This window comes from Tinamus guttatus, unplaced genomic scaffold (genome assembly GCF_059628265.1).
Source record: "Tinamus guttatus ecotype Peru unplaced genomic scaffold, ASM5962826v1 Tinamus_guttatus_pri_ptg000332l, whole genome shotgun sequence".
Classification (NCBI taxonomy): Eukaryota; Metazoa; Chordata; class Aves; order Tinamiformes; family Tinamidae; genus Tinamus; species Tinamus guttatus.
This window is the reverse complement of record NW_028288866.1, coordinates 2000243-2023580: the sequence shown is the minus strand read 5'-3', so window position 1 is coordinate 2023580 and position 23338 is coordinate 2000243. Positions and strand designations below refer to the sequence as shown.

At 55.0% G+C, this 23338-nt stretch overlaps 1 protein-coding gene across 1 annotated transcript; it reads left to right on the top strand.

The window, feature by feature from the left end:
* Positions 1-2367: 2367 nt before the first annotated feature.
* Positions 2368-14373, top strand: ARHGEF10L (Rho guanine nucleotide exchange factor 10 like). Its single transcript, XM_088529497.1, has 26 exons — positions 2368-2464; positions 2655-2679; positions 3193-3266; positions 3418-3501; positions 4190-4362; positions 4682-4798; positions 5255-5363; positions 6258-6364; positions 6480-6557; positions 6672-6851; positions 7146-7262; positions 7502-7594; positions 7693-7866; positions 8017-8162; positions 8795-8985; positions 9102-9217; positions 9450-9577; positions 9672-9772; positions 10377-10498; positions 10720-10806; positions 10895-11079; positions 11229-11383; positions 11741-11886; positions 12710-12884; positions 13489-13611; positions 13859-14373. Exons 1-26 carry the CDS (start codon positions 2368-2370, stop codon positions 14371-14373), a joined length of 3618 nt encoding a protein of 1205 aa, XP_088385623.1.
* Positions 14374-23338: the final 8965 nt, after the last annotated feature.

The following is a 23338-nucleotide window of genomic DNA, read 5'->3' as shown; positions in this document are numbered from 1 at the left end:
GTGAATATATATATATGTATACACATGTTTAAAAGGCCGAAATGGGTCCAAAGGCCTCCTTTTAGGGAGCTGGGAGACGGCGAGCGAGGAGCTGTTTGGGTGACTGAGGATTAAAGGCCGATTTCTGCCCACACCCAGCGAGCGGGCGGTTTATGGGCGTTTTTTCCGGGGTGGGGAGCGGTGAAACCGGCCGAGGAGCCTGAACTGGGCAGGTCGAGAAGCTGCCAAGGAGCCGGGAGGGGATAACATTTATGTAAAAAAAAGGCCGGTTTGGGAGGTTGCATCTCGCCGGGATGCAGGTGAAGTTTTGGGGCTGTTTTTCTGGGCATTGGGGCTTTTTTAGGGGGTAGGTTGCAAGGAGATGGGGGAGGTACCACCTGCCAAGTGCTTTCAGTGTCACGGGATTCCTGGAAAAGGGACGTGAGGAGGGAAAAGCATCTCTGGCTTCCTGGGGAAATCATCAGCGCAGGCAGCGGGCTCGGAGCAGCCCGTCGGGTTGATGTCTGGAGCGCTGTTGGAGCAGGATAGAGCACTTGGGGCAGCGGGAAAGGAGCCAGCTTTTCTCCGCTTGGGGCAGAAGTGTTTTACAAAGTGCTTTCTGGCTTCTTTTTTTTTTTTTTTCCCTCCTATGTTATTACAACATGTTTTGCAAAGTTAGGTGTTCTTTTTTTTTGCAAAATTTTTGCAAAATTGCATCTGCAGCCTGTGGGCACGGGACGATTGCAGCTGGTGTGCGGTGATTTTGCTGGGTTTTTCCTCCTCTGTCCACCAAGCCAGGCAGGGATCCGATCGGCCGTGGCATTTGGAGGAAGTTAATGATTTCTCTGCCCGTTCTCCGGCCTGGCCTTCCTCATTCCTGCCCTCTTTCTCCTCCTTCCCCTGGGCTCCTGGTGACACGGCGTGTTTGCAGGTCTGGGCTTTTGGAGGGGTATGTGGATAGGAGCAAGAGCACACTGGCACTTTCTGCCTGCTGGAGACAGGTTCGGGTTGCAGGGCCAAAACTCCCATGGATGCAGCCTTGCAAATTGGTCATGCATGGGGCGAGCTGGCCATGCAACGGGGCAAATGGGCCATGCACAGGGTGAATTTTTGTGCGCAGGGCAAACTGGCTGTGTAAGGGGTGAATTGGCCATGAAACAGGGTGAATTAACCGTGTGTGGTGCAAACTGGCCGCACACAGGGCGAATTGGCCATGTGCAGGGTGAATTTGATGTGCTTGAGGGAAAATGGCCATGCACAGGGCAAGTTGGACAGGCAAGGGGGCAAATGGACCATGCATGGGGGAAACTGGTTGTGGATGGGGGCGGAATTGGCTGTGTACGGTGGGAATTGGCCACGTGCAGGGCAAATTGACCATGCAAGGGGAAAGCTGGTTGTGCAGCAGGGCAAACTGGCTACACACAGAGTGAATTGGCCATGCAAAGGGTGAATTTGTTGTGCACAGGGCGAATTGCCTGTGCTTAGGGGATAGTGGCCATGCATAGGGCAAGTTGGCCATGCATGGGGTGAGCTGGCCATGCTGCAGGGCAAACGGGCCATGCACGGGGTACAGGGCAAATTAGTTGTGCATGGGACTAGTTGGCCATGCACAGGGTGAACTGGCCATGTAACAGGGCAAACGTCGTGCCTGGGTAAGCTGCTTGTTCATGGGACAAATTGGCCATGCAACAGCGTGAATCTGTTGTGCATGGGGAAAATTGGTTGTGCACAGGGCAAACTGGCTGTGTGCGAGGGGAATTGGCCATGCTCAGGGCAAGCTGGCCATGTAACTGGGCAAACTGGCAGTGGACAAGCTGAATTGGTTGTGCACAGGGTGAACTGGTTGTGTATGGAGTGAACTGGTTGTTCATAGGGCGAATTGGCCATGTAACTTTGCAAACTGTGCATGCACGGGATGAACTGGCCGTGCAATGGCACGAACTGGTTATGCACGAGGGAACTGACCATGCAGTGGGGGAACTGGGTACATATGTGGGGAATTAGCTGTGCGATGGGGCAAATTGGCCTTGCACAGGGAAACTGTGTATGTATGGGGTGCATTGGCTGTGTAATGGGGTGAACAGGCCATGCAGAGGGGTAATTGGCCCTGCATGGGTGGAATTGGATATGTGTGGGGAACCGGCCGCGCAGTGGGGCAAATTGGCCATGCGCAGGGGAAATTGGCCGGGTATGGGGGTAAGTCAGCCACGCACGGGGCAAACTAGCCATGCATGGGGTGTACTGGCCATGCCCCGTGGCCAGCTTGCCCTCCCTGCAGGGTTGGCCTCAACGGAGGCCAGATCCCCCCTTCCTCACGGCCTTTCCTGCCCGGCCCCACAGCGGAGCGGCGGGCAGGGGTCCCGGCGGCGCCCGCCCCTCGCCGGTGCCATGGCTTCGTCCCACCTGCCGCCGGGCCCCGCAGTAGGTGCCGGCAGCCCCACGGACGCCGAGGAAGAGCCCGGCGAAGCCTTCGCCTCGGAGGCCGGCAAGGAAGAGGAGGAAGAGGAGGAGGACGCGGAGGCCGGCGGCGCCGCGGGGCTGCAGGCGCCTCCTCGCCGCCGGTGCCCCGATGCCGGTAAGGTGCCCGTGGCCAGCGGCCCTTCCCGCAGCGATGCCCCGGGAAAATCCCGGAGTCCCGGCACCCACCGCCTTCCTCCCTGCTTGTGTCTCCGCAGCCACCGCGACGCAGGCCCAGGCTGAGTAAGCAAGGCGCCCGCGGGATCTTTCCTCCATTTCGGGGTCTCTGGCACATCCTTGGGCAGCTCCGGATCCATCCCGTGATGCTCTGGACCCTTTCCCAAAGGGAGCGCCAGCAAAGGGAGCAGTCGCTCCATGGGATAAGGGAGGGCCGGCACCCCAGCGTTGATCCCAGGCTGGGGACCCAGCCAGGGACCCCGAGCCCCAAGGATACAGACCCTGAAGTCCACGATAGGGACCCCAACCACAGCATAGGGACCCAGGACCAGGACGGAGTAGGAACCCTGAACCCCAGAATGGGACTTTGACCCCCATGTAGGGACGCTGACCCCCACGGAGGCACCCTGAACCCCAAGGCATGGACTCCAACCCCAGGGTAGGGACCCCAGCCCCAGGATAGGGGCCCTGGGCCCCAGGATGGGGACCCTGAACCCCAGCATCCACCTGCAGCTAAGGAAGACAGAAAACCTTTCTGGACACAAGGGAAAAAATCCAGCTTATCCCTTCTTCCCTCAGGCAATTCCCAGTGATGAGCAACGGCGAGGCCGGATCCGGCACATCCGGCTGCGAGAGCGAGAGCTGCCACCCAGGTAGGGGTGCCCTGGGGTCGGTACATCCCTGCCAGGCTTGGGGTGGGATTCGGGAGCTTTCCGTGCAAATCCCTCGCTGCCAGCACCATTCTGGGTTCAGAGCAGGGCGCTTTCCACTTTTTCCACTCGTTTCCTCCTCCTGATTCCACAGGCGAGCGCTTCGAGTTCCCAGCCGTGGAGGAGGATGTGATCTATGATGACGTCCCCTGTGAAAACCTTGAGGCTGAGCAGGACGGTAGGGACCAACGTCACTTTATGGGTGGGGAAACTGAGGCACGTAGTGGGGTGATCAAAGGCATCTGGGGTCCCCTTTTTTTCCCCCAATTCCCGGGGCTTTATAAATCACCTAAGGGCTCTCCAGCCCCACTTCAGCTTCCCGCCTCCCCCTTAAATCCCTGCTCTGAGCCAGGCTCCGGGCTGTCTGGCATCATCCACCAGTGGGGATCAAATAATCCACAGTCAGCAACCAGGCGGCTGCATCCCGGCAGTGGCTCCTGCTCCAGGTGGGCCGAGGATTGGGAATGCCGGAGCTTCTGCACAGCTGCGGCTCCCAAAGACACCGATGCAGCCATTTCCTCCCAACTGGGTTAAATACAGCTCCTGGGATACAGAACAGCTTTTTTTCCAGTGTTTTTTTTGATGGGTGAGCTGGGTTATAGCCCCAACTGGGTGTATTAATGCAGCCCAAATAGCTTTTCTTCTATCCCTTCCTCAGGAAGGGGGTGCATCCGCATGGAGCAGGATAATCCCAGGTGCAGCTTGCAGGGCAGCTTCCAATAAAGGCAAAGGGTAGGGAAGGAAAATCCCCCCGATAACTGAGTTTTCTGGAAGACGATCCACACAATAAAGCAAATTCCCAGGGCAAAGTACCCCCATTTGGCATCCCTGGAGCTGGTGCTGAGACATTTGGGATGCTCTGGCAGGGCCAGAGCGCAGCCTGATTTATGAGGACGTGCAGCGCGGAGATGAGGGGCCGCGGGAAGCGGAGGAGCTGGGCTGGAGCTCCAGCGAGTTCGAGAGCTACAGCGAGGACTCGGGCGAAGAGGCCAAGCCGGAGGCCGAGCCGGTCAAGCACCGGGCCTCCTTCCAGCCCAAGGTAACAGCGACGTTCCTGCACTGGGAAAAACAAGTGCTTCCAAGCGCTTTCCAGCCCCTTTCCATCCCGCGTCGTGGATACTGGCAGCTCCCGCCTTCCCGTGTTGCTTTTTCCCCTCCCAACATGTTTAAACCGGAGACCGTGCGCGAGCGAGTGTGCTGCGCCGGGATGCTGCTTTCCAAGCTTGCTTCCCCCATATCCCGCTGCCGCCTTCGGATGGGTTTCTCTTCCTGGTGCTTTTGGGCTGCTTAACCTGCTGCCTCTCTCTTCTCTGCCCTCTCTTCCGTGCTGCCGCTTCTCCTTTGCTTTGGGGGCCCAGCTTTCTCCAGACCTCCATAGGCTAAAGGAGAGATACGCCAGGACTAAGCGGGACATCCTGGCGTTAAGAGTTGGGGGGAGAGACATGCAGGAGCTGAAGCACAAGTACGACTGGAAGGTACCTTCGGAGCCCTCCTCGCGCCGCCTTTCCCCATCCCCAATCCCGGGCCGGGCGAGGGGGAAGCGTTCCTGGCGGGATCGCGGCGGCCGTTTTGAGGAGGAAAAGGCTGTCGGAGCACGTGTGGCCGCTCGCTGCAGCGAGCGAGCTGCTCTGGTTTTGGGATGATTTTTTCCATTGCATTGTGTTTTATTTTGGGGGGACCGAGCTCACCCAGCGCGCGCTTCTCGCTCCTTCCTCGCCTCCCCGCTCGCTCCTTGCTGCGCGCCGGCCACTTCCTCGCCTGCTCCGTGTCCTCGTGCTGCTTGGGAGCGCCGGAGCCGTCACGGGTCTCCGGCTCCCGCCGGCTGACCAGAGCCAGGAATTGCAAACGCCCCAAAAAATAGGACCCTGGCGCACGCTATCGGGGTCCGAAACGCCCTCGGCCGCCTCCAGCCGCTCTCCCGACTCTCACAGATGACTCAGCTGATGAAGGCTGCTAAGAGCGGCACCAAGGACGGGCTGGAGAAGACCAAGATCGCCGTCATGAGGAAGGTCACCTTCCTGCAGCGCAAAGAGATGCCGGGTGAGTCGTGGGAGAGCGCCCGGGCAAACACCCCTTCTGCCTCTCCGGGCAAAAGCAAGGCCGTGGTTTTTTTTTCCCAAAATAATTTGTGCATCTGTAGAGATCCATATTCCATTTAACTTTCATGCTTGCATTTTTTTTTTTTTTTGCATTTTAAGGTTTTTTTTTTCTTTTAAGCGTTTTCTTGCTCTCCCGAGCAAGCGCAATCCTGCTCGCTTCCCTCCTCCGCCTTGTCCCCCGGCCGAGCTGACGTTGTCGCCCCTCCCCTGCCGAGCCGGCCCCGGCTGATCCTCCCTTTTCCAAAATTAGGGGAAGGAGAAAGGTCAGGGGGCCGCAGCGCTGCGGGCAGCTGCCGGGGCCGCCTCCGCGCCCTCCCCTGCGCTCCGCCGGGATGGGATCGGGGCCGGGGGGAAAGGGGAAGCGGCTGTAGCGGGCGATGCGGCATGTGGAGGAGACGGGCGGACGCCGACGGCGCCCTGGCCCGCTCGCCCTCCTCCTCCTCCGCTGCTTCGGCCTCGGGTAAGGGCAGCCGTGCTCTCCCTCTCTCCCCGGTTGAATATTTTTTTAAAATATATCCGTGCTTTTTTATTTTTTCCCTGCTTGTGGCTTTGCTCCTTCTTTCCCGCTGGCGCCAGGGGATTTTTGGGGGAGCTGGAGGGCAGTGGGGGCCCTGGTGGCCTCATGCCCCCCTCCTACCCCCCTGCCGGTGCCAGCGCTCGCTTCCCAGGGCTGACTCATGCAGCCGGTGTCCGGTGTCAGCCGGGAAAGCGGCCGGAACCGGGTGGCGGCAGCGCTTCCCTGGGGTCCCCGGCGCCCGCGCGGTGGTTTTGCTGCGAAAAAGGCTGCTTTTGGTACGACCGGTTTGCTTGTTTGTGGGCGGCGTCCGCTTGGCAGGTGACTCGGAGGAGGAGGACACGGGCTTCTTGGAGGTGACCGTCTCCGACATGAAGCACCCGCCGCCGGAGCTGAGCCCCATGCCCGCGGGGCTGAGCCCGCAGCAGGTCCGTGCGGCTCCGCGCTTCCCCTTTTTGGGAATTGCACAACCTCCGCTCCCTCCGGGCTTCCCGTGCCCGGCTCCGGGTGCGCGGGCTCCGTCAGCGCCCCGTGCCCTTGCAGGTAGTTCGGCGGCACATCCTGGGCTCCATCGTGCAGAGCGAGAGGAGCTACGTGGACTCCTTGAAGCGCATCCTGCAGGTATCGCCTGCGTGTCCCCCCTCCACCCCCTTATTTTTTGGGGGATATGAAGACATTTTTTGGGGTGCTGGAGGATGGAATTGGCTAATGCTGATGGCACCACCCGTCCTGCAGGATTACAGGAACCCCTTGCTGGAGATGGAGCCCAAGGTGCTGAGCGCCAGGAAGTGCCAGCTGGTGTTCTTCCGTCTCAAGGAGATCCTGCAGTGCCACTCCATGTTCCAGATCGCCCTGGCCTCTCGTGTGGCTGAGTGGGACGCCACCGAGAAGATCGGGGACCTCTTCGTGGCCTCGGTAGGAGGACACAGTGGTTGGGTGCTTTTGGGATCTTTCATTCTCCCAAGCTCCCGTGGCCACCTCCAAAAACGCATGAGCTTTGTGCACATCTCCTCTCTCCACCCTGGTGCTGGGGGTGGACCAGTAGCTGGACCACATCTCAGCCTGTTGGGAGCTGCTGCACGTGGTTGTGTTGCAAGAGCAGCCCATGGGCAGCAGCCTGGAAACCCAGAGGAGAAGCCTCCAAAACCAGCCCCCACCTCTGCTGGCTCCCCGAGGAGGCTCTAACCGCCCCCATTTTGATGCCCCCAGTTCTCCAAGTCAATGGTGCTGGACGTGTACAGCGATTACGTCAACAACTTCACTGCGGCCATGTCCCTCATCAAGAAGGCCTGTCTCACCAAACCTGCCTTCCTTGAGTTCCTCAAGGTGGGTGCTCCTGCTTCTCACCTCTGTTTGGGGTTGGCATGGCTATTCTGGGCTCTATGTGCCTTCTGGGTGGTGTTGGGAGGGTTGGCAGGACCCAGTACAGGGATGAAGGTGGTGTGGAGGCCATCTCGTCCATCATCATCACCAGGTCCCTGGGTGGATCAGGAAGCCCGCAGGGTGCCGCTGGGGGCTAGAGCTCCCTGGGGTTGGACAACCATGGGTGCCTCCTCTCCTGGCAGAAACGGCAGATGGCCAGTGCTGACCGGGTCACGCTCTACGGGCTGATGGTGAAGCCCATCCAGCGGTTCCCGCAGTTCATCCTGCTGCTGCAGGTACGGCCAAGTTGAGTACAAGAGAAGATCCCTCCCGTTTGGGGTCAGTAGCCTTCAGCCTTGTCCCTGCTTCTTCATCCCTGCCTTTTCCTGTCCAGGACATGCTGAAAAACACCCCCAAGGGCCACGCAGATCGGCTCTCTCTACAGCTGGCCCTCACTGAGCTGGAGACGCTGGCTGAGAAGCTCAATGAGCAGAAGCGCTTGGCCGACCAGGTGGCCGAAATCCAGCAGCTGGGCAAGAGCCTCAGCGATCGCAGCGGCCTCAACAAGGTGGGCAAAACCTGGCCCAGGAGAAACCCTCCTTCTGCTCCAGAGGGAAAGCTGGAGCCCAATGGCCATGGGATGGTTTCAGGAGGGTTTCAGCCTCCAGGCTCAGGGACTGACGTTGTCTTTTTGCCACCATCTCTCTTCTGTCTGCAGCTGCTGAGTTCGGGCCAGCGACAGCTCCTGCTCTGTGAGACCTTGACGGAGACAGTCTACGGCGACCGGGGGCAGCTGCTCAAGTCCAAGGAACGCAAGGTCTTCCTGCTCAACGACATGCTGGTCTGTGCCAACATCAACTTCAAGTAGGTCGGAGTGCCCCGAGACCCCCAATTGACACACACCAGCCTTGAGGTGAAGCACTCGTTGACTGGGGCCTCTTCCTCCTTGATGGGTCCCCCAAGGGTTTCACAGGTGGCTTCAGACACCTCCTGATGTCCCAGCGGATATCCAAGGGCTGCCATTGCAAAGCAGCTGCCCCAACAGTCATCCAAGCGGCTGTTTTGGGGCCATTCCCCCAATTTTAGCTTGCCTTGGCCAACCTGCCTCATGCTTTGGGTCCAGGAGGAGCCAGCACGATGGGTTGGGTGGAGGAGGACGCTAGACACAGTGCTGGGACCTCCCCTCCTCTCCCATTCTGCAAAACAGCTCTTTGCAAAGCAATGCAAATCCTCATGAAACCTCTTTTCCCTCCTTCCCCTTCTAGGCCCGTGAACTCAAGGTAGGACTCAAGTGTGACACACTCAATTTATTGAGTTTTTTTGGCCACCCAGAAGCTTGCAACCCAACAGTGCAATCACAACTAACCCGGAGGGGCTGCTAACTTGGCTGGGGGTGCTGCATGGGGCATTGCCTGGGTTATTTTGCTGTTTTTTAAAAATTATTTCATTTTTTTTATTTAGTTTATATTTTTCCCCTGTGTCTCCTCCCTTGGCAGGGGGCAGCTGGAGATCAGCAGCCTGGTGCCGCTGGGCCCCAAGTACGTGGTGAAGTGGAGCACGGCGCTGCCGCAGGTGCAGGTGGTGGAGGTGGGCCAGGAGAGCAGCAGCGGCCACGACAAGGACCACGCAGGTGGCCACAGTGGCCACAATGCCAGGAAACACTCAGCCACCAGCCAGACCTCCCACAGTGAGTGGCCACAGGCAGTTCCCCCTCCGTGGGCTCCTCTTCCTCGCGTTGTGCCCTTCATCCCTCCTGGTGCAAGGAGCTTCCTGCCTTTTCCCACCACTTGCTTTCCTCCCAAGACAAGGTGTACCTGGGCCCACCACGGCTCTTCCAGGAGCTGCAGGACTTGCAGAAGGACCTGGCGGTGGTGGAGCAGATCACCTTGCTCATCAGCACACTCCACGGCACCTACCAGGTAGGTGCCAGCCGAGCTGATTTCCCCCTTTTTTTTTTTTCTTATTTTTTTAATTGCAACCTGCAAATGGGGAATGTGGAAGCCCTGGCTCCTCCACCCCAAGGTGGCCACCATGGTGAGTTGGTGATGGTTGGTTCCAGCAGCTCCCACAAGCCGCGGGAGTCTTCCAGGTGCCAGCACCTCTGCAATGGGTTGATTTTTGGGGTGTTGGGGGCTATTCCTCCTTTCCCAGAACCTGAACATGACGGTGGCGCAGGACTGGTGCTTGGCCCTGCAGAGGATGATGAGGGTGAAGGAGGAGGAGATCCACTCGGCCAACAAGTGCCGCCTCCGCCTCCTGCTCCCCGGCAAGCCGGACAAGTGAGTGCGGGGCCGGTTCTGCCCCGTTCGGCTCCAAGCTCCCTGTCTCCATTGGGTGCCCCAGGCTGAGCCGGGTGCCTTCGCCCTGCCCCAGGTCCGGCCGGCCCATCAGCTTCATGGTGGTCTTCATCACGCCCAACCCGCTGAGCAAGATCTCCTGGGTCAACCGGCTGCACTTGGCCAAGATCGGGCTGCGTGAGTAGCGCCGCGGAGCGACCCGCTCTGTTCGTGGAGCTGCTCCGCTCTGTCCCTCTCCCTGGGTGCGCCTGCCTTGCCCAGCCTTCCCTTGGTGCTCCCTCCTCATCCTCACTTATATACATATATATACACACACATGCAAAAAAAAAAAGGAAAAGAGGAAAATTGCTTGAAATCGTATCAGAATGGGGTTCTCCTCCCCAGGCTGTAGTGGTTTTGGGGGGGAATTTTTGCTGTTAGAAGCCTGATGAGTGACTTTTTTTTTTTTTTTTTTTTTTTTAAATGTGGGTTGTCCAGAGCATAACTCTTTGCCCATGAGTTTGGACGCACTGCTGTGTTAAAACCAGATGCAAAGAAACATGTTACAGCTCTTTTTCCTTCATATATAAACATATATATATAAATATATCTCGTGTGTGTGTGTATATATAGATATATATGCAATTGCCTTTATATATTTATATATGCTCACAGGAACCCCCATCCCTGCACTCTGTTCCCATCCCAAAATGCTGATACCTGCCAGCACCCAGGTGTTTTTCCCATCCCACCAGGTTTTTTCCCCTTGTAAAGCTCCTCAAGCTGCCGACTCTTCCCGCAGGGGAGGAGAACCAGCCGGGCTGGCTCTGTCCCGACGAGGACAAGAAGAGCAAAGCGCCTTTCTGGTGTCCCATCCTGTCCTGCCACGTGCCCGCCTTCTCCTGCAAGGCCCTCGACCTGCAGGTGACACAAATCCCAGCATCTCCTGGCATGGAGGGGACAAGCGGGTGTTTTGGGGGGCGGGAAAGAGACGATGGAGCGGGTGTTTTGGGGGGCAAGAAGGAGGTGACAGAGCGGGTGTTTTGAGGGCGGGAAGGAGGCCACAAAACAGGCGTTTTGGGGATGAAACCCATGAGAAAAGGGCCATTTCGCGGTGTCTGTCTGACGTTGCCACGCTCCCCCAGCTTGCCGCCGCCGTGCACGCACCGGTGCAGTCCTCGCTGCTGGGCTTCTCCGCCGTGAGCACCTCGCTGCCCCACGGCTACCTCTGGGTGAGCGGAGCCGAAACCAGGCCGACGGGATGGGAAAAATACAAAAAAAACCAAAAAACTCATTTTTCCCCCATTTTTTTCCCGGTAGGTTGGCGGGGGCCAGGACGGCGCCGGTGGCCACGTGGAGATCTTCTCCCTGAACCGCGCCGCCCCCCGCACCGTCAAGTTCTTCCCGCTGCCGTCGCCGGTGCTCTGCATGGAGTACATCCCCGAAGCCGGCGGCACCGAGGAGCAGCCAGGCCCTGCCATCTGCCTGGGCCTGCGGGACGGCAGGTGAGCCTTCGCGCCCGGCCTCCTCCTCCTCACGGCCTTCCCGTGGGGCTGGGCATGCGCCGCGCTTATTTTTTCTATTATATATATATATAAAGATATGTATTTATGGTGTGTTTATTTCTGGTGCACCCATGTGTGGTGTTTTGCAGCATCGTGGCGTACGGCAGCGTGGACGCGGGCACGCAGCGCCTGCTGAGCCGCCGCAGCCCCGGCGCGCAGCCCGTGCTCTGCCTCAAGCACAGCCACGACTACCTCTTCGCCGGCCTGCAGGACGGCACCGTGGCCGCCTACGCCAGGAATAACGGTGGGGCCGGAATCGTCCCGCTGCGAAATCCCGGATCCGCTCGCGCGCCGCGGTTGGGCTTCGGTGCTGTTGCCAAGCGCTGGGAATGTCCCGTGGGGGTGAATTTAGCCCAAAAACAGAGCATGCATAAAATGGCTTGGCTAAGCGTCAGCATCCTCATCTCAGTGGGGATTTTCCTGGTTTCCAGAGCATGCAAAAAACATGGATTTGGGGAAATGCTCAGCTTTTTTTCCTCTTTTGGGGAAGAATTGCAATAGGAAGATGCCGGTTTTTTGGAGGGGGGATAACAGGGGTGCAATGAGAGGGATCCTGGTGTTTTTCCTCCGTGCTCAGCCCTCCGTCGGGCTCTTCCCGCAGGAGGGCCGGAGCGGCTGGCGGAGCAGCCGGCCTGCCTGGCCGTGGGCACCGGCCCCGTGCGGGCGCTGCTGGCCCTGGACGAGAGCCTCTGGGCCAGCTGCGGCAACCGCGTCACCGTCCTCGACGCCGGCAGCCTCCAGCCTCAGGTAGACCCCGCTATTTTTATCGTTTTCATATCTTTTCCCCTTCAGGTAGACCCACTATTTGTATTGTTTTCATATCTTTTCCCCTGCGTGTTTAGGTTTCCTTATGGGTTTCACAATACCCAGATTCTGAGCCATGACAAAATGGACTGCCATTAAAAACATATACATATATGTATATATGATGCTGCCAAAGGCAGAAAAAAGTCTCTTTTTTTTCAGAATTCTTAACTTTTTTGCATAATTTTGCAAGCCCCTCAGTCTCTGCCAGCAAAAGAGGAGCAATTGGAAAAGCTTTAACTGTGCTGGAGGAACCAGTTGGGCTCAGCCAGAGGTGGGAGCTTATTCCCTTCTGGTGCACTCGGAGCTCTCTCTATATATGTATTTATATATATTTATATATATATATGTTATCTTATATAAAAATATATAAGATAAAACATACATATGTACTTTTTTCTCAAAAAAAAATCCCATGGAGGGGATCGAATGGCTGCATTACCCTTCTGGGAAGGGGAAAAAAAGAATATTTTTGTTGTTGTTCCTTTTCCATCCTTGCTCTTACTTGAGGCCGTGTCCTCTCCGAATCCCAGGAGCTTCCCAAGGTCACCTTGTTCCCCCGCTTCTCCTGCCGCCCGGCGCCTGCTTTGGCAGCCGGGAAATCGGCCGCTAGAGAGAGCCCGTGCGAGCGGCCCTTCCTTGAGGAGCCAGGAAAAACCTCCAGCAGCACCGGAGCGGCGCCCGGAGCCGCGTGCTGCTGGAATTCACTGGAATTTTTCAATATTGTTGTTGTAATAATTGCTGTCGTCTTTGTCCCCGTGGGCAGCAAACGTTCGAGGCGCACCCGGAGGCCGAGGCCGCCGTGACGCACATGGTCCGGGCGGGCAGCGGCGTCTGGATGGCCTTCGCCTCCGGCTCCTCCATCCGCCTCTTCCACACGGAGACCCTGGAGCACCTGCAGGAGATCAACATTGCCACGCGCACCACCTTCGTGCTGCCCGGTGAGCCGGGCCAGGCCTCCCCCACGCTCTTTTTCCTCTTTTTTTCACCTTTTTACCCCCTTTCACCACTTTTTCCCTTGTTTTTCATGCTTTTCCCACTTTTTCCCTTCTTTTTTTGCTCTTTTTCCCCTCTTCCCACTTTTTCCCTTCTTTTTTGCCCTCTTTTTCTCCTCTTCCCACTTTTTGTCTTCTTTTTATTCTCTTCCCCCCTTCTTCCCCTTTCCCTTCTTTTTCTCACTTTTTGCCCTTATTTTCCCCTTTTTTCCTCATTTTTCCTGATTTTTTGCCCATGTTTTTCTCCCATTTTCCCCCTTTATGCCCTCCTTTTTTTTTTTCTTTTCCCCTCCACCTTTTCACCCCCTCTGCAACAGAATATCCATCGCCCACTAGGAATTCTGCTTGTTTTTCACTCTCTCTCTATTCCTTTGGAAGACATGGACCGAACATCCCTCCTAATGGAGCCGGGACCGCTTTTTCACAAGGCGAATTCCCAGCCCTGGGGATGGAGGGGGGTGCATCCGGATGCTGCCTTTTCCCCTGCTCCAGAGGCTGCTCCGGCTTTTCCCAGGGCTGGAATGGGGCTCACTCCGGCTCTCTCCTGCAGGCCAGAAGCTCGTGCGCGTCACCAGCCTGCTCATCTGCCATGGCCTCCTCTGGGTGGGCACCGACCAGGGCATCATCGTCCTGCTGCCCGTGCCCCGGCTCGAGGGCATCCCCAAAATCACCGGTGAGACCCTCCTCCTCCAGGAAAAAAACCCAAATCCTCCCAAAATGCCCCAAATCCCCCAGTATATCCCCAAAATCCCCAAACCAGTTGCTCTATTTGCTTGCAAGTTCAGTGGTGCCCAAGTGATGGGTATCACCAAAAGTGATGCTTTTTCCGATGCTCTTTCTGTGCAGGCCGCGGTATTCCCATGCTATTCCTGCACTCTCCGTGCTATTCCCGTGATATTCCCTCTTGTCTGTCCCTGCAGGCAAAGGGATGGTGTCACTCAATGGTCACGGTGGCCCGGTGGCCTTCCTGGCGGTGGCCCTGAGCACGCTGGCGCCCGACGTCCTCAAGAGCGAGCGGGAGGAAGAGGAAGGTGGCGGCGAGGAAGAGGAGGAGGAGGAAGAAGAGGAGGAGGAGCCGGCTGCGCCGCCACCGGGAGAAGGCCGGAAAAAAGGGATTTTGCTGCAATACCGCCTGCGCTCCACGGCGCACCTGCCCGGGCAGCTGCTCTCCGTGCGGGATGCTCCGGCCGGAGCGGCTCCGGCGCAGCACGCCGAGGAGGACGGCTCCGTCTACGAGATGGCCGACGACCCCGACGTGTGGGTGCGCAGCCGGGCCGGCCCCCGCGACGCCCCCCGCAAGGAGATCTCCTCCCTGGCCGTCGTCTCCGGCGGCCGCGGCTACCGCCGCTTCGGGGCCGCTGGCCGCGCCGGCCCGGCCCCCGCCGGCGGCACCGACAGCACCCTGCTCATCTGGCAGCTGCCGCTCACCCTATAGCGACGGGAAACACACACATATATATTTTTGTAGGGGGGGAAGCAGAAAAAAAGGACTTAATTGACTTTTTTCTCTTTTTTTTCTTTTTCCCCTGGAAAAAACAACTTGTTTTGGGGGGAAAAAGGCTGGAGAGGGGGGTTGTTCTTAAGGCCGGCCTCCCTGCGGGCTTTGGAGGCGCCGGGATTGCACTGGGCTCTTCGGATGCAGGCGTGGGCTGTTCTGAGTGTGCGCGCGCGCGTGTGAAAATATATATATATAATATAAATATATATATATATAAATGATGTACATTATTACCTGTATAGAGAAGCGAATCTGTATATATCGGGGCCGCAGAGCTGCGGAAATAAAGCAGAGGTGTGAATGCTTGCTGGCTGTGGTGCAATGGGAGACTCTGAAATCCAAAATACTTCCCCCTATTTATTAGTTCTGGATTTGTTTAACCCTTTTCCCATGGGAATTCTGTGAGAGTTGATTGGTTTCCTCTCAAAATGCTCTTTTTCTGTCCTGGGAATGGGCCCTGTTTATTGGGCGTCACCAGGAGTTTTAGCATGGGACTGGAGGACTAAATCCATCTCTAACACAAGCCTCAAACCCGCTCCTATTTTATTTTATTTTTCCCTTTTAATTACCCCCTTTACCCTTTCATAGCGTCAAGTTTTGGGGATGATTTGAGACATTTTGGGGGACCAGCGGCTCCCTCTGCCTATCAGGGGCCCGTGAGGATGCACTCTGGAGGAGGAGCAGCAGCTTCTAAAGAGTATTTCTACTAATAATGAGAAATAATAATGAGAAATAATAATGAGAAATAATAATGAGAAATAATAATCATAAATAATAATCATAAATAATAATGACAAATAAGGGAGCCCTAGGAACAATTGTGCGCAGGGAGGCTGACTCCGAAGATCCAGGAAAAGATTTGGATCCTGGCACTTCCCAGCCTGGACTTCGAAGCTTTCAAATACCACATGTATTATATATATGTGTGTATATTTTTATATATGTGCATAGTGTGTGTATATACATGTATATTTATGCATGTGCTCTGGTTTCGCTCGGTGCCCCGGCTCCGAGGGCGGCAATCTCGGCTAACGCATCCCCCAGATGCTGGCTAATAAAAGCCCACAGGGAGAAGCCCTTTGAAAATCAAGCATCAGTGTTTTAATTGGCTGCATAAGGATGAAAAAAAAGATTATATATTTATATATATATGTGCTTTTATCCCAGCGACTCCATCAAATAACTGGGGAGGTGCCATGTCCTTTCTGGAGATGCAGGAGAGAAGCAGAGAGTTTTCCCCATGTTTTATGAGACAAAAATTCCCCTCATCTCCCTGAGCCAACACAGCCGAGGGTAGAGGCATCCCCACAGACCCAAATTCCTCTTTTTTTTTTTTTATTTGCAGTTTTGCAGGAGCTTGGGACGCCTCCAGGGCCTGGGGAATGGGGAGGCACAGGAAAATCCCATGGGAAAATTCTACGGCGGTGGCTGGAAGGGGGTAAATTCTCCACCAGCTGAGGGGGGTGGCAAAGAGTTGGGCTAAGGCTGCCTAAAAAAACAACCCTCCTTCCCATCTCCCTGTTTCCAGCTTGCTGCCACCCCGTGCAACGAGTTGTGCGGGCTCTGCAACGCCCTGGGTTGCAGAGACCCCCAAACCCAGAGCCCCGTCCGCCCCACAGAAGGTCCCTGGTGCTTGTGTGACACCAACCCGTGAGCCTAATTGGGCTCTGACGAGGCACCGTGATGTTTTATGCATGGGGCCTAATTTTACCCGCGCCGGCTCCTGCTATATTTAACGTCATTAATCACCGATTCCCGCGGGAAGGCGGGGGGGCCGGAGCCCTGATTGGTGTCAGATGTTTTATGGGAGGAAAAGGGGATTTAATGGGGAAAAGAAATAAAGGGAAGTAAATAATTTAAGGGAAAATCTGCCCTCTTATTTTTGCCCATGCAGGAGCTGAAGGTAACTCTTGGCTGCAAGTGCTATGTCCTGTCTCTGATTCCCGATTGTGGGAGGATGCTCGGGATGGAGAATGCTCCAGCTTGGGATAGGGGTTGCTCCGACGCAGGACAGGATAGAAAATGCGATTTTCCAATGATGGTAAAGGAGAAAAGGAAAAAAAGAATGCTAAAAAAGCCTTGCTGGATCCGGTTTCATCCATAACTTCATCTGCTCCCAGAATGGCCCGGGATTCAAACCTCTGGCACCTGATTAGCCACATCCACATAGCGATGGCCAAAGAAAAGGAGGAATTAAAGATTCCACAATTTGGTATGGGGCCATCTGCCCCCCTCACAAGGACCCCCACTGTGGCAGCAGGACTTTGTGATGAGTTTGTCCGTGCTCTGCAGCAGGGCCGGTGCCTGGGAATTTCCTCCACAGAGCGGCCAAACCATTCCAGAGCATTTCCGAAGGTGGCCCAAGTGTAATTATCCCATTACAGGGCCGTTACTGGGCATTAGGATTCTTTTTTTTTTTCCCCTAACAATTATTAATATGGTTTTAAACAACGAGTTATCGTCGGCAATTAAAATTAATTACACCGCGTCCCCGTTAATTCAATTATTCCTCCAGCTGGGGAGCCATCGCTGCCATAGCATTCCCACAGCAGGTCTGAGCCACTGCTGTCACGAGCACTGTCGGGCCTCTGGCTCCAGGGCTGGGGCGCTCATGCCACTTTGCCAGGGCCCATCGCAGCGGCCTCAGGGCACAAATGGGCCATAGGATGGAGGAGCCCCCCAACACCCCGGGATTTTGGCTCCTTTTTGCAACTCCCCCCGTTTTTTTTCAGCTTTTCCCACCCTGTTTTTGCCTCTGGGGGATGCAGGTCCCAGCTGGGAGAAGCTGCAGCTCGTCTACCCCAGCTGCCTGGTGCCACCTGCAACCTGTCAGCTCCCGTGGGTGGCCAGGGAGGGCTGCGGGAACAAAAGGAACCTCCAAAGAAAGGGCTTCCCCCAAAACAAGCCCCATGTCCTGCTTAGGAAGGGTGGAAAGGGTTGCCCAGAGCATATCCTGACCTATTCCACTTTGCTCCAGCTGCGGAGGAGCCAAATGTCCCATCCTGCAGCCCTAGGAGGACCTCAGGAGCGTGTCCACCTTCCTGGTAGGTTCATGAGGGAGGTTTTGATGTGGTTTAAGCCCCAGGTCTCGCAAAACGGGTTGATTTTAGGAAGGGGGTTACTTGGTGGCTCTCTTTCTCTGTGCTTTCCTTGCTGTGGTGGTTTGGGGACCTGTTTTGGGGCTGTTACCTGTTTGCTTGGTCCTGGTCACCGCGGTTGCCTTCAGGAGATGCTTGGTAGGGGTCCTTTGAATGCAAATCCACCAGTATAAACCTTTTTTTATTGCATTATCAGAGAAAAAGGTAGGTGATGCAAAAGGGTCTTTTAAGTATGAGCCTTTACCTAGCCCTATCCACATGTGTTGGAGGAAGCAGGAATTACAGAGTTCCCAGATACATCTGGCATGGGAAAAGCAATCCTAGGCCATCTCTTTTCACCCTCCTTTGGTTTGGCCACAGTTATTGGCACTGTTTCCCATGTCTTTTTTTTTTTCTTTTTTCCCCCCCTCTGCAGTCTGTAGGGCTGAAAATTTGCATTCCCCCTTCTCCAAACCCTCCGTTTCTTCATGCAATGAGGCGATATTGGCACAAGCTGCCAAACGGTGCATGAAAACAAGCAATTACCACCATGGAGGGCTCCCAATTCTGTGCAAATTTTAGCTTAAAACCAATTTTCTGTAGCAACAACAAAAACCCCAGATTGCCGATTATATTGTGCCCGTTTGCAGCTGGTTTAATGCCTAAACAACCCCTTCTAAAAACAGGAAAAAAAAAAAAAAATCTGTGTCTCATTTTAGCTCCAAAGCGATTGCACTTTGGAAATAAGCTGCAGGTTATGGATGGGTTTGTTGAGCTTCAGTTTGACACATATATATATATATATATATATATGTATTTTGTAATGGGTCTCATTTTTACTTCTAATTTTTGATCTATGCATCAAACTGAAATAGCAGCTACTCTCACAGCTGGGCTCAAGGGCATCCTGTCGGTGCCGGGCACCTCCAAAAAGCTTTCATGCAACCTTGAGCATCTCCCTCTTGGGCTCTTTTCCAGCTGCAAAGGAGAGGAGGGAGTAATAACCTTTCCCAAGGTGGCGATACATGTGCCAGCCTGATCGGCATCAGTCTCGGGGAAAGCAGAAGTCTGTCTTGGACTATTTGTGAAGACACTGGCTCTGTTGCGTTGCCCCTGAGGTTATCAGTGATATTTTAGATTTATCCGCCTTGGCTGTGCAAGAGAAATTGGGGAAAATAAAGTTGAATCGCATGGAAAGTTCATGTATTAGGAAGCCTCATCCTAGGCTGTTTTCCTCCCTTCTGGGATGCACAAGCTGGGCAAATATGGGCAAGCGCCAGCTGATCTTGCTGGGTGCAATGTCCTGGACCTGTTCCAGCTTGACCAGGAGATACCCCTTCAAATGGAGAGGTGGCTTGCTCCATTTGGAAGTGGGGCAAATGAGAAATGGGTGGAAAAAGGTCTATCTTGAAGCAAGGTAAGGAAGAGAAACTGTTCTCAGTTGCTTTTTGGCCACCTAGCTCCTGTTGAGATGTTGTTTGTCTTGATGCGTTGACAGAAGCACTGGGTGTCCTCAAGACTGTGTTTCCATGTTCAGCTGGGCCAACTGTATCTTCAGGTCCCCTTTTGTGTCTACCTGCCTGGCCATGGAATTGCGGATTGGGTCTCTGGAGCTTCCTTGGGATCTCTGCCACTGCCTTGCGCTGCCCATCTTGCCCGTGAATGATTCATGTCGCCCTCGGTACGCTTTGAGCAGCACCGGGCTGTCTCTCCGGGTTGATTTTAAGGCGTTGTGATGGGTCGAGTACTGTATCGGTTCTGCTGGAGCTAATGCAAATGCACGCGGACGGGGCCCGGCAGCGCGGAGCGGGACGCGGTGCCAACGGAGCAGATGTCGGGCAAGTCGCAGCGCGTTAGCGTCACGAGGAGGCAGCGCCGGGGCGCTGCGATGCCGTGACAGATGGATGTCTCGGTGCTGTTAAAGCAAGATGATATCACCTTGGAGAGTAAACGGAGTGTAATAGCAATTAATGCTCCTCTGCGCTGCCGTAGCCCTTCGGGTGCTGCCTGTCTTGGGCCGATAGAAATCGGCTACTTCTGCCCCCAAAAGACCTGCTGACCATTAAGATCATGAAGGGCACGGCCTGGAAAGGAGTATCTACATGCAAAGATCTGGGATGAGGAAGGTGAAGTCCACCTTGGGCTGTTCTCCTGGCTGGGTGCCATGGTGCCCAGCAGATACGTATGTTATCGTTATTGCTTGTGTGATTCTCACCTCCACGAGCAGCAAGTCAGCTGGAAGGCAGCAGCATCTTGAACTTTGGATTCACAAATTGAGCTCTGTCGTTGCCAGGCTGGGAGCCGCCTGCCCAATTCTCTGCTTCCTTCACCGCGTGGAGGTTGCTCTTTGCAACCAAAAACACGGATTGCTGGGGATGGCGCGCGTTGCTTCCAGCTGCTTCGCCAAGGGATGGGATCCCGGCCAAGGTGGTGGGCGTAGGGAGCATGCGCCCTCTCCAGCTTGCAGCCCGCGGTGGTTGAGGTGCTCCAGCCTCCTGCTGCGGCTGCACTGAGGGCTGCCAAGACGTCAGGGAGCTCTGTACCTGGCAGGAAGGGCTGCGAGTCTGGCTCGGTGTTACCTGAACCCAGATGGCACGCCAAGATGTTCATTAAAATTTCATGGGCTTGGCGGTACATAAATATGAAGCTTGGACAAAGATCACTCCTCCCCGCCCCCCCAGGTGCCATCCATTTTTTTTTTCTTATAAATAAGAACTATATATAGCTGGGAAGAGCCTTCCCCAGGATGGGAGGCCTTGTTCCTCTCCCAGCTGATGAAGATGAGGAGATGGAGGGAAGCAGTAGGGTAGCAGCAGTCTGACCTCTGCTTGAGCACGGGCTACAGGTGCTTGTCCAGACAATGTCCCCTGTCACGAGGGTGATGACAAGCTCAGCTTTTTGCAGTCAGGGTGACCCTTCTTGCACGTAGGAGAACATCACCCCACCATTGCATTGCAGGCTCTGCTGGGCATGAAAAAAACCTCCAGAATCTGGAAAATGGGGAGTTAGGACTCAATTTCTTGCATGCTCTGTGCTGTGGGCCCTGCAGAGGTGGACATGCATCCTCCACCTCCTGGCTCTGCTGTAGAGAGCTGGGGGACTGCAGTGGTGTGGAGGAAGAGAGGGCTTTGAAAAAATGCCTCCCTACTTAAAATGGATATATATATAAGAATCAGAAGCCCATAATGGGGTTAATGGCTCTGTGGCTGCTCCCTGTGAGGCCGCAATAACCTGACGAATTGCTGAGTACACTCAAGTTGGCTTCCTCGAGTCCCAGCACAGGTTCTTGTCTGCCCGGCGGCGACCTCCAAGGAGGTCATTACTGCCTAATTACTTGCTGAACAGTCCCATTTGTCCTCCTGTTGGCAGCCAAGGCAGGTCTGTGAGACTGGTGCAGTGGAGAGTCCTCCTGGGTTCATCTCTTTGCGCTTCCTCCTCATCTTGGAGGAGGATTGGGCTGGTCCGTGAAGAGGCACCAGCAGCACTTGGGTGAAATATGGCCCAAGAGGTTGTTTCTGGGGCATAATCCGCACAATTCTGCTAAGAGCTGGCCATGCTGCTCCTCATGTGGAGGGATCCCACCAGCTGGTCCCAGCTCTGGGGTGGAAGGGGGCTGGTAGCCCCATGGATGTCCCCAAAGGGACATTTTGTGGCTGAGTCTTGGGATCCAGCACAAAAACTACTGGAAGATCAGGAACCTGCTCCTCCATCTCCTCCTTTGGTCGCTCCTCCCGGAGCAGCGGGGCAGGCCGGTTCCCAGAGAGCTGAGGTGCCTTCGCGAGGGTTCTCTGATGTCTGCTAAGGGCTGAGCTTGTCCCTGCTACCTTGGCTGTTCTGCAGAGGTTCCAGTGACTCACTCTCCACGCAGCTGCTTATTCTCCGTGTGCTTTTCCAAACACTTAGCCTGGGCCCTACTCCATTTGTAAACAAGGTGAGCAAGAAAGGGGGAGTTTCTGGTGTCTCTCCCCACTATGCAAACAGAAGGGCCAAGGGGAAGGAGTCTCGCCTGCTCCACAAACAGCAGTAACTCCCTCACAGCCTCCAGGAGGGATTCACTCATCCACAGCTTCCAACCCAGCCTGGGACTGGGTACTTCTAGGGAGATTCATCCCTTTTCCTTGCCTTTCTCCCCTTGGTAGCCATCATCGCAGCTTTCTCCCCATTTGGGCAGAGAATCAGACTTTAGATGGATTGTTTTATATATATATATATTTTTTTTTTTTTTTTTCCTCTTTTTTCCCTCCCATCTTGCTGATGTTTCTGCTCCTGCAGCCGGGGCTCGTTGTCGCTCCATGACAAGCCGATGAAAGCCAAGTGGGAGCCAGGAGGGAAAGGGGGGGAACTGTTGGAACGCGGCTCGTCTCAACTGCGTGAGCCCCTCTCAGCCGCCCTCCTCGCCTGGCATGCTTAATCCCCTTCACTGGTGACAGCTTTTCCCATTTTAATTTATATATAGCTATATATAAACACACACATGTATACAGATATGCATACTTTAGGGGTAACAAGGTACTTTGCTATATAACTGCCCCTGGGGTTGCAAATGCCATCCTGGTGCATCCATGCCTCTCCCTGCAAAGGACTGAGGATAGAACATGGAAAGCGCAATTTTTTCCCTTTTTCCCTTTTTTTTTATTTTTATTTTTTTCACGTCTGCATCTCCCCAGCGTGCGCCGCTGTCGCTGGCAGCAGCCTCCTCCCGAAGGCACCTGTCTCCGGAATTATTTTTACAGTCTCGGCTTGGCACGGATCTCTCTTCCCGCACAAAAGCCTCAGCTATAAATAACTGCAGCCGTCGCTTGCTCCGCTTTCTCTCCGTCTTTCTGCTCCTCGCTCCCTCTGGCTGGGAAGATGGGGCTCATCCCTGCCGACGGCTTTGGGAAACTGGAGGGGCGGGATGGGATCCCTTTGAACTGGATTAGGTGCTGAATAACACCCCTAACCCTGCAGATTGATCCCTTAATTTTGTACCCTCCCTAATGGGGTTTTGCTGGAATAAGTGCCTTGTCCTGAGGCATTCCCAAAATCCCAGGTGCTTTGCATGGGATAACTTCCTTTACTCCCCATCCTGCTTTTCCCCTCCTGCAATGCTCAAAGCTGAGATGAGGCTTGTTCTGTTTGCCCCAGCTTCTGGAAAATACATTTTGAGGGTTTCTCAGCATTTCTTGATGTCTCTATAAGGGAAAAATGTGTCTGGATGTTATTTGGCTCCTGGCCCTTCCTGAGCACTTATAAGAACTAGAGACAAAGGGGTTGGAGGGGAAAAAAAATTCAGGATGGTGAAAGTGGCCCCTTGGCTCATGGGAACATTGATAGTTTCCAGAAATGCTTGGTCCAGGGGGATGTGCCAAGCCTCAAGGTCCAAAAATTACCTTTTCCTTGGCTTGTTGGCGATGGAGAGAGACCTTAAACTTGAGCTGGGTGAGAAGGGCATGTTGTGTTGGCATAGCCTGTTCTGACATTGGCAAAATAACAGTAAGTCTTTGAAGGTATTTCCTGAAATTGGGCCTTTTAGCACTGGAAAGCTGGGCGCCTCTCTCCAGCCCCAGACACCATGTATTAAATTACCTGGGATTAGAAATCCCAACATCCCGCAGCCAAGATGAGGGCTGGTACCTCCTTTCCTGGGGAAAGGAGGATGCATCGGAGACGGACACGCGTCCTCCTTCCACAGGTGGCCCCACAGCTCATTGGAAATCCAGGCCTGTAAGCGGAGAACAAGCAGATTTAATTAAAAATAACCTTGCCTTTAGGAAGAAAATAAAGCGCGGGCTCCTTGCAGAGCAATTAGTATTTGCAGCCCCTCCCCTTCACTCTTGTCTCTT